At 33.2% G+C, this 10842-nt stretch overlaps 1 protein-coding gene across 7 annotated transcripts; it reads left to right on the plus strand.

Annotated features, from left to right (window-relative positions):
* The first annotated feature begins 1868 nt into the window (after positions 1-1868).
* Positions 1869-9712, plus strand: LOC114308897 (disease resistance protein RUN1). 7 transcript variants are annotated; one of them, XR_014331317.1, is made up of 7 exons: positions 1869-2854; positions 3111-4209; positions 4337-4612; positions 4723-5658; positions 6917-7556; positions 8943-9005; positions 9374-9712. XR_014331317.1 is itself a non-coding variant. In XM_082872774.1 (5 exons), exons 1-5 carry the CDS (start codon positions 2286-2288, stop codon positions 7436-7438), a joined length of 3402 nt encoding a protein of 1133 aa, XP_082728900.1. In that variant the 5' UTR covers positions 1869-2285; the 3' UTR covers positions 7439-7615. The 7 variants fall into 7 exon arrangements, 3 of the variants coding, with proteins under 3 accessions (XP_082728900.1, XP_082728902.1, XP_082728901.1); XR_014331316.1 differs by having other exon boundaries at positions 9400-9712; XR_014331319.1 differs by having other exon boundaries at positions 4723-5218.
* The last annotated feature ends 1130 nt before the right edge of the window (positions 9713-10842 follow it).

Genomic DNA, 10842 nt, shown 5'->3' on the forward strand with positions numbered 1-10842 from the left:
CGGGGCCCAATGCATAACCCAGCTGATGGAGTCTAGAACAGCTGGAATCCAATATGGCATCAAGAACCAACGGCATTCAGGCACGTGGCGGGTGAAGGACGAGCGACATCAGTAGACAAAGATCTGCAAAGTTATTGCCACTGCACATCACCATTAATGCAGCCCATCACAGCATTTATTACGACAACACCTCTCCGCCGGAACAGGACCCCCTTGCCCTGAGCAAGGTAAGTTACAGCATAGGCTTTCGGTAAGGAGAGCAGGTTGGAAGGGACAGCGAAATGATTGCCAAAGGATATAAGCGAACGTTGTAGACAAGAAAAATGTTAAGCTTTCTATCTCTAATCTCTCCCTCTACGCATTACTTCTCTTCCTAACTTGCTCGTCGGAGAGTTCACTGGGGGACTACCCCGTTCCCCGTTGAACTTGCCTGCAGGTTATCCGGTGGGCTTGATCATTTGGACGCAGGCTTGAGGAGCTTGGACCTGCCCGATCCATTCACTGGGATGAACAACATTAACAACAATTAATATCATTCATAACTGATCTGATCTATATAAACCTAAAATTAAGCCTATCATAAAATAAAAATTAAACCTTATATCTAGATTCTCTCTGTATTCCATAATTAAATACAATTTTATTCCCAAATAAATTTAAGCATATCTATATTATATATAATTTTTTTAAAAAATCTCATAATTTATTATTTTTTATAATAATTTTATGATTTATAATTTAGAAAATAAAAATAAATAAAAAAATTATTCTTGTGCACTCTTTCTTTAATCAATTCTTCGTTCTATCAAAAAATCATAACTATCATACATTATATTTTTTTCCAAGTCATTCATGTCTTCATCGCCATAGAAATATTACATTCATGGAACGATGAATCTCATTGTTTTTTAACTTTCTTTTTATGAGACAATTTGGAGATTAGTTTATGTTTAATCTATTGTGTTTTTTAAACATACTCTTTTATCATTTAGGTACACAATTTATTCTTCTTCTTCTTCTTCTTTTTTAATTTATGGCCATTATTTTTATTTTTTTTATTTCATATTTTTTGTGTGTCATTTCTCACTCATCTCTACCAACCATTGTCTGTTTTTTGTTGGTTAATATTATTTTACTAGAATTTTTATACTAAAATGGCGTGATAGGATCATTTGTATAATAAACAAGAGGTCACTCATTATAAAGTGATAGATTAAAATTCAAACAATATCATTATTAATAAGGTTTTTGTATTGATTTTATGTTTGTATATCATTATTTTTTTTAAAAAAAAAAATTTACTTTTAATATTTTTTCATATTATGATATGTGTTAATTGACAGTTCGTGCAGAACATTATTTCAAAGGCATATAATAGTTTTTCACAGCTATAAAAAGAAAATTTTTATTTTAATCAATTTTTTCAAAACTATTAAAGGTGTTAGTCAATTATTTAATTATTTATCTTCAATATGTGTAGCTCATCTTCCTTTATGGTACTTCTCTCTGTACTCCACTGAGAGTTTATTTTATTAATAAATCTTCAAATCAATTAACGATTTTTAATGATGTTAAAAATATGTTTCAATTAATAATTTAAATAATTTTATTATCATATAGAAGAGTAATTATGAATTTTATTTTTTTAATTAATTCTATTAAATAAAAAATTTTAATAAGGGATATTTGTAATTTTTTAAATTATAAATGACAATTTATATTTTAAACAAATATCAAAAAGTGTATTTATAATTTATTTTTATTTTTTTAAAAGATCTGTAACTATATTGGGGTTGATTTCTTTCATATATTGATAAGATCCCTAGATTTGTAACTATTTTGACATATATTAGATCGGTATGTTTGGATTTTTTTTTTTTTTTTTGAAATCATCATCCACTCATACTGACGTGTTCTTCACTGCACCCGACCGACACCGACCGCCATCTTCGGATTCAGAAATAGAGAAAGAGGGCGAGAAAGAGTGTTTACTGGTTAACTATTAGGTGAGTGGGTCTTCAAATTTAAGAAAAAACTTAGAAATTTACCATAATTTGAAATCATAGGTGAGATTTATTGCTCACAACAAAGATTAATCTTTTTTTATTCCGTAAATTTTTATTATTATTTTATTTGAACTCTCTACAGCATTCCGTCCATATATTTTAAGATCAAAGCCTATCAGATTGTAGTGCTTGCAAATAACGCTTTCTGACCTTTTGCAGAGTCACCCGACTCACTCACTTATATTCCTCCCTACAATTCATTTGATTTTGGGTTCATCCATGGCTTCTAAAAGAACCTTAGATCATTCTTCTTGTTTTCCAGCCCCAAAAAAGAGAAATGTTTCTTCTTGTTTTGTTTCTTCATCATCTTCGACACAATCTCGCTGGACCTATGACGTGTTCTTGAATTTCAGAGGTGACGATACCCGCAAAAACTTTACCGATCATCTCTACGAGGCCTTGGTTCAAGCTGGAATTCGCACCTTCAGGGATGATGATGAACTTCCAAGAGGGCGTGAAATTTCTTCGGAGCTTCTCAAATCAATCGAAGGATCCAGGATCTCCATCGTTGTTTTCTCAAAAAACTATGCTTCTTCAAGATGGTGCCTGGATGAGCTCGTGAAGATCATTGAATGCAAGAAAACACTTGGACAATTACTTCTCCCAATATTCTATGATGTTGATCCATCTGATATACGGCACCAAACAGGGCATTTTGGAGAAGCATTTGGAAGACACCAAAAGCGTTTTGCGGATGAGATGGAGAAGGTGAAGGTGAAGGTGAGGAGGGATGCCCTCTTTGACGCTGCTAATTTATCAGGCTGGGATTTGCAAAATGTTGCAAATGGGTAACGTTTTAACATTCTTTTAATTTTTCTGCTGCTGCTGCTATCAATTTTTATCTTTAACTAGAAAATCCAATCCTTATTGTTTTTAATATTTTTTTTTTTAAAAAAAAAATTCAAGTATAGTTAGTTCACTTTGTAAGCTCAAGATGTATTGAATTTTACATTTATTAAGTGCATATTGGAAGTGGGGTCTGTAAGGCTTTGTATTTTTGTGATATACATTTGGTTTACTTTTAATTTGGATCGAAATTGACAGGTATGAAGCAAAGTTCATCCGAAAAATTGTTAAAGAGGTTCTATGTGAACTGAAACATACATTCCTAAATGTTGCTGTGCACCCAGTTGGAATAGATTCTTGTGTTATACACATAAAGTCGTTGTTGAGCATTGGATCAGATGATGTTCGCATGATTGGGATATATGGCTTGGGTGGAATAGGCAAAACGACTATTGCAAAAGCTGTGTATAACCATATTTTTCTCCAATTTGAAGGGAGTTGTTTTCTTGCAAATGTTAGAGAATTTGCAGGACAACTCAACGGCCTAGTTCAATTGCAAGAACAACTTCTCTTTGAATTATTAGGGATAAAGAATCTAAAGATTGACAATGTTGATAGAGGAATGAATTTGATAAAAGAAAGGCTCTATTCTAAAAGGGTTCTCATTGTTCTTGATGATTTGGATCAATTAAATCAGTTAAATTCCTTAGCAGGAAACCGTGATTGGTTTGGTCCAGGAAGTAGAATCATCATAACAACTAGAGATGAGCACTTGTTGAAGGGACTGAAAGTTCATGAAAGATACATGGCTAAGAAATTGAATCACAAAGAGTCTCTGCAGCTTTTCAATTGGCATGCCTTTGGCGAAACCAATCCATTAGAAAATTATGCAGATCTTGCAAATGGTATAGTAAGTTATGCTAGTGGGCTGCCATTAGCTCTTGAAGTTTTGGGTTCTTATTTGTTTGGAAGAAACATGGTGGAATGGAAAAGTGCATTTGATAAGTTACAACAAATTCCTCATGAGAAAATTCAAGAAAAACTTAGGATAAGTTTTGATGCACTAGATGATAACATAAAGGATATCTTCCTTGATATTGCATGCTTTTTCATTGAAATGGACAGAGAGTATGTCATTACTATATTGAATGGTTGTGGTTTCTTCGCAGAAATTGGAATTAGTGTTTTGATTAGTAGATGTTTACTGAGAATTAGTGAAAACAATAAGTTGATGATGCATGATCTAGTTAGGGACATGGGAAGGGAGATTATTCGTGAAAAATATCCCAAGGAGCCTGAAAAACGCAGTAGATTGTGGCTTCATGAAGATGTATGCTATGTACTCCAAAAAAACAAGGTAAGAGTTGAATTTTAATTCTTTCTAGTGAGTTAGTAAGTTTTAGACTTGGAATGCTAATTTCAGTTATTTTATAGTCTTTCTTCCTTTTAATTTTCCATTTTGTTTTTAAATATTACTATTTTAGGGAACGGAAGCAGTCGAAGGTGTGATCCTGATCCTACCCATGTTAAAGAAGATACAATGGAGTAATAAAGCATTTGCTAGGATGCCTAAGTTAAGACTGCTTCAAATAAATCATGTGCACCTCAGTGGAAATTTTGAACATCTATTTGAAGAGTTAAGGTGGCTCTGTTGGCATAACTGCCCATTGGAGTATTTACCATCCAATTTTCATCCAGAGAAACTTCTTGTTTTAGACATGCAATTCAGCAGATTTAAAACACTCCGGATAGATGGCAAGGTATGACATTCTTAGCAAATTCATTGTTGTTTGGTATTTGGATAAATTATTTAGTGGATCTTGATGGAAAAAAATATATATAATTTTGCATATTTTTATTGGTTTAACAGCACTTCAAGAGCTTGAAAATTCTAAATCTCGGTAATTCCAAATGCCTAACAAAAAGCCCCATCTTCTATGCACTACCGATGCTCAAGGAATTATTGCTTGAAAGTTGTACAGGTTTAATGGAGCTCCATGAATCAATTGGGCTTCTAGATAAACTTGTTCACTTGAATTTGAAAGATTGCATGAACCTCAGGTATCTTCCAGGCATTATTTGCAAGTTAAAGTCTGTTAAACATCTAAATCTCATTGGTTGTGCAAAACTAGAGGAGTTTCCAGAGCACTTGGGACATATGGAAAGCTTAACAGAGCTTCTTGCAGATGGAACAGCTATTAAACAACTACCTTTCTCTATTGGACTACTAAAGAATCTTAGGAGCTTATCGTTGAAGGGATGTAATAGGCAATTCACAATTAAATCCTGGTTTTCTCTTATTTCATCTTGGGTTTTACCGAGAAAAAATCCCGACTCCATAAGATTGTTACCATCCTCTATTTCAGGTTTGTGTTCCTTAACAAAGCTAGTTCTTTGTGATCGCAATCTGTCTGAGGGAAATTTTCCATCTAATATTTGGAGTTTATCCTCATTGCGAACCTTGGATTTAGACAGAAACAATTTTCATAGCCTGCCATATGGCGTCAGTCATCTATCCAAGCTAGAAAACCTTTCGTTGGAAGACTGCACAAGTCTTCAATCTATCTCAAATCTTCCTCCTAATTTACTTGTCTTAGATGTTTGTGGTTGTGCATCACTTGAAAAAATATCCGATCTATCAAAATTGAAGAATCTATTCGTGAGGTTGAGTAACTTCGAATTTGAAGTTGTGCATATTCTCTTAAATCGTAAGAGGGATGGAATGGAAGATCCTCACTGTTTTAAAGGTGCACAAATCATTCCCTTTGGTAGGCACAAGCTCAACAATTTACGACATCTCCATCAGGTCTCTCTCTCTCTCTCTCTCCCCCTCTCTCTCTCTCTCTCTCTCTCTCTCTCTCAAGTGCAACAATTTAACAAAAAAAATCTCTCTAAAAATATGTGTGAAACCAATTTATTTTAGATGTAACCTATATAATACCAAAAGTCGAGGATTCCATCCAGTCTCAGATTATTTTATCGGCTATTTCGTGTATTTGTGTATTTTATTCAAAACAAAAAAATTAAATTGATCTGACAATTATAATATATTCAATTTATCAAATTTGTCACACAAAAAAAAGGTGACCATTGTGTTTTTAAAAATAAACTATATTTTTTTGATGACAAGCGCAATAAATTAAATAGGTTAGATTATCAACTTAATTTTTGTGGAAATGAAATAAATGAAGTGTCCAACAAAATGAATAATTCAGATTATAGAACAGAACCTATGGTGGATTTCATGGACCTAAACAACACCAATGGACTAGAGAGGAGTTGCCTATTAGAGATGGAAAATAATATCTTACTCTTACTGAATTTTTCATTCAAAATTTTTTACTTGAATGATGTGGCAATAACAATTTTAAAAGTAGGATTCACTAGTTTTTTCATTGTTTTTATTAGCTACATCATAATATATTAGACGATTATATGTCACATGTTTATATCATCTTTTTATATCACCAACCTACTTGGAAAGATGTCATTTGTTTGCATTAATTTGTTAATAATCATCTTCAAATAAGAGAATTAATCATAAGAAACCATATAGACGGTGACACAAAATAATGATAAATAATCGATCATATATAGCTTTTCTCTATGACAATATGTTATTTGTTTTCATTAATTTCTTAATAATTATTTCTAAACAAATGAGCTAATTATAAATATTCATGTAGATAATAATACAAAACAATGATAAAAACATATGTGACATATATAACATTTATTTTTTTCAAATATAAATAACTTTGATGAGTCTTTTAATATTAAATGATAAAATTAAAACTGGCCACTGTATTAATTTGATGCAAAAAAAAAATTCAAACAAGATTATGGGGATACAGAATAAATAACACAACCTAATCTTAATCATACATATCACATAAAAAGAGTGGGACTTATCATAAAAGATACAGTGTCACTCTCAAATTATTCTGCCTACATTTTATGATGTTGATTTTGTATTCGCAAATTTATTTTAGTTTTATTTATTTATTTATTTTTATTTTTATTTTTCCGTCTAGCACTCTACTAATTAGAAATTCATATGACAGCATCTTCGTGACAGGGAGTTCCCTAGGAAGTTCCTCCATCGAATAACAGGGTATTCTTTGATAGAAGCGCTAACAACGCCACAGATATACCACTACAATTCAAGTTTCAATGTGGGAGTTGCTTTTTATAGAGCTGGGGATGAAGAAAGTTGCTCCATGGAATTAGATGATTATCCATACGTCATTATTACTGATAAAATTACTAAGAAAATTCCTGATAAAAATGATGACATCAGTTTTACTTGTACCCCAACCTTGTTCTTTGTCATCCCTGAGAGTAGTGGAGATTATGTTTGGCGAACCCATATAGAAGTTGAAGAATATATTGGGTATAAAGTTAAAGGTGGTGAGCAATTCGAGGCTTTTATCATGCATTCACTTTTTGGAGTGGATCGGATAAAAATGTTTGTCCATCACAACAAAGGCAACACCATTACCTTCCATAAATTGAGTGGTTTATTGGAGCCTTCATATGGATACGGGAGTGATTATCCTAGTCCTCCTAGAGACGACGAAGGATAATCAAGAGGGTTGTTTTGGGAAGTAGTAGGGGTGTTCAAGAAACCGATTCACCCGACTCGAAAAATCACTTAACGGACAGTTTAGTGCAAATAAACTGTCGGCTGTTATAATAACCCTGGTCTGTAATGTACTATTAATTATTACTTATTGCGTGCTTAAAGTGAACTTCTATGTTAATTGTGTGTTTAATATGATTATTGACTGCATATCTATTAGCTATAGAAATATCTGTTGTGAACTTTGACATAAAATGAAAATTGAGGGCCTTAATGGCGACAGAAAGCGAAATTGACTAAGCCAATAGGTCCATTGGAATATTTAGAATCTTATGGTAATTTTAATTAGAATTTGATTCAGAACCAAAATAATTTGAATTAAACTGAATTAATTAACCTAAGCTAGGTTAATTAACCTAATATAATCCAAATATATATAGGCAATATAAGCTTAATGAAGACATTTTCTCATCCTCCTTTGAGCTAAATACTTGTAGAGAGGGAGTGAGATTAACCCTAGAGAGAGACAAGAGTAAAATAAAGGAAAAAGGGAGAATTTAGGAGATTAAGCTTGCAAGCCACCAAATTCAACTCTAGGTATGAATTCCACCTTCAATTCTTGAATTTAATCCAATTAGGAACTGTAATCAAGTTGAAAACTAAGAGATTGATGGAGTAATTATTGAATCAACTAGAAAATAGTGAGAAGTGGCTTAATATGGGCATGCATGCATCAATTCATCACTTTTAAAGCTTGGTTATCAAAATCCATACATGAATGAAGATCATACTTGTTGATTTTGAGAATATTCCATGAATTCTACTCAATTGTTCATATTTAGACTTTTTTGGGACCATTGAAGTAGACTTCCTTGCATGCATGATTTCATTTTGAAGTTTTGAACTTGATATTAAAGAATTAACAAGGTTTTAAGCTTTGATTTTGCAAATTAATCTTAAATTCATGATTTTGAAGAGTTTCTCAGTATTTTTCTAAGTTAAGAATGAGCCATGCAAGTTTATGATTTGGAACCAAATGTTTTAAAGCTCAACTCTGTTCTGGAAATTCTAGGATTCTGTTTTACTGCTCAAGCGAACAATCGGTCGCTTGAGTGCACTTTGCATGCTCTCAGTATTTTTCCAGGCATTTGCAGTTGGCTCAAGCGACCAAGTGTGTGCTCGAACGAACTCACCTTTGCATAGCACATGGCTCAAGTGACCAAAAAGTTGGCTCAAGCCTAGATTTCGAGCATCCAGAAGTTTTGCAGAGGTTTGCAGACAGCTCGAGCAATCAAAGTTGCGCTCAAGCAAACTGCCCTGTTTTTAGCATTTTGGCAATGCATTTCCAAATGCATATTTTCATCCCCATACCCTCACAAGCATTCTTAAGCAATTGTTTAGACAATGTTAATGAGGAAATGAGTTAGAAACACATTAGAAGATTAAATAAAATAAAACATAGTTTGGAAACGTGTGTTTTTAATATAGCTCTGTTATGTGTTGTGTAGGTCACGCGCTTCATTCTGTCCAATCTGTCTAAGGAGCTAATTGTGAGTAACAACTCTATAAAGGTATGTTTATTTAAAAGTATTTTCTGAATTACAAGTTATGCTATGTTTCTGAACTGATAGTTTTATAGATGAATATTGTTACTGCTACTGCTACTGTTATAGAGATCTCTATCAGTTCCAATTCTTGGAACTACTGTCTAAGCTTTAAGGTTAACTGTATTGATGGCCATTAAATATGACTATTCTAGTCAACTGTACTGTTCTGCTAATGGATGTACTACGTATGATTGTTTACAAATACGAATATGATTCTGATATGTTACGAGATTCTGATTCAAGGATTTTAATCCACTGATGTGTTAAGCTGTTTTATTTACCGATTATACATCATTCATTACTCATTTACGTTGTTATTCACTGGGCTCCAGATCACCTTTTATATATATGTACGTAGGTGATCAAGCGCAAGACCGGGCTTAAAGGTGTCTGTCTAGACTCTGTTTTTGAGAAGCCAATCTTTGTGCCTCACGTCGAGGTTCCGAAAATGTCAAGTATTAAGGTTTTTTGTGTTAAGGAGTTTTTCCCTCTTGGTTTGTACTGTGATAAAGTTTAAAGGATAATGATAACGTTACTGTATGAAGGGTTAAGCCCTAATCCTTGACAATGTTGTGATGTATACTCATGTATGTATTATAGATGTATCTTTTGTTTCACATAAGTCTGTACAATTCATTGGAGAATTTATTTTAATTTGTATGCTTCTACAAGTCCCTATTACTGTGATTTTGTTTAAGAGACCATTGGTAATCTCGAATTACTAGCTGATCACATCTCTAATCCCTTGATGCGGGGGTTGGATCGTGACAGTTGCGATTGAGAAATTCAAATTTTTCCAGGATATCGATTGAGTCATGGTTTCCTAAAACCAAAAATCATAAAACCCAAACTGACCGACATAATTAATTATAATATATTCTATGCATGTCATAGTTTTGGAAAATTCTAGAGACCCCAAATAATCTACTAAATGTTTTACAAAATCTCTCACATGGGTGTGGGATTCACATAAACCCACATGTGTGTGGGTCTCACACCTATGTGAGAGGTTTCGTAAAACATTTGGTAGATTGTTTGAGATCTCTAGCATTACTCCATAGTTTTGTTTGCTAGACAGATTGCATCTTTATATTTTATTAATTTTATATTTATATCTTCTCAAAAGTTAATCTCTACACTCTATCCAATACACTGAAATTTTTAGAAAGAAGAGTAGTCATCATAATTATATTTTTAGAAAAGTGGACTACCAGCCTAGGTGTCTATCCCAAATCCTAGTGTCATAATTTTTTTTTTTTAATAAATTTTGTATTCTGAGACTCATCATTCGGCTCATTCATAGCGTTAAGATCCTCTAGAGTGTGAATCCAACAGTGATCTCCTAAAGTGATTCATCTAAGGGAAAATATTAAGCCTTGGTGAGCAATTTAAAAAAAAAAAAATTAGATTTCAAAACATCGAGTTGTTCCTGTGAAGAATTACACACACACACACACACACACACACACAGAGAAGGGTTAAGAGAATGAGAGAAGATGAGGAGGACATCGCCGCCCCGCCTTTTCCCACCCCCGACGCACTACCGCTGCTGCCACACCACCATCCTCCAAACTGAAAATATTAGGGCTTTGAAAAAGCAGAGTGAGAGAGACAAGAAGAAAAACCCACCCCTGTGGATCTGTGCTTGTATTTGTATTTGTATTTTTTTTTTCTAGCAAGTTATTGGGCATCAAATTGAAGAGAGAAGGCATGGAGGTGGGTTTTAGAGGAAGAAAACACTATATCTGGCATTGGAGAGAAGGCATCAAGTTATAAGTTTATGTTCTTCTCTCTTTCTTCT

The sequence above is a fragment of the Camellia sinensis genome, chromosome 6 (assembly GCF_055761805.1).
Source record: "Camellia sinensis isolate YWXY chromosome 6, ASM5576180v1, whole genome shotgun sequence".
NCBI classification, from domain to species: Eukaryota; Viridiplantae; Streptophyta; class Magnoliopsida; order Ericales; family Theaceae; genus Camellia; species Camellia sinensis.

Bases quoted from the DNA above. Each gene is read 5' to 3' on its own strand.
- LOC114308897 (XM_082872774.1), top strand. From the start codon at position 2,286: ATGGCTTCTAAAAGAACCTTAGATCATTCTTCTTGTTTTCCAGCCCCA. The intron at 2,855-3,110 runs GTAACGTTTTAA...CGAAATTGACAG, and splicing joins TTGCAAAATGTTGCAAATGG to GTATGAAGCAAAGTTCATCC. The intron at 5,659-6,916 runs GTCTCTCTCTCT...TTCATATGACAG, and splicing joins ATTTACGACATCTCCATCAG to CATCTTCGTGACAGGGAGTT.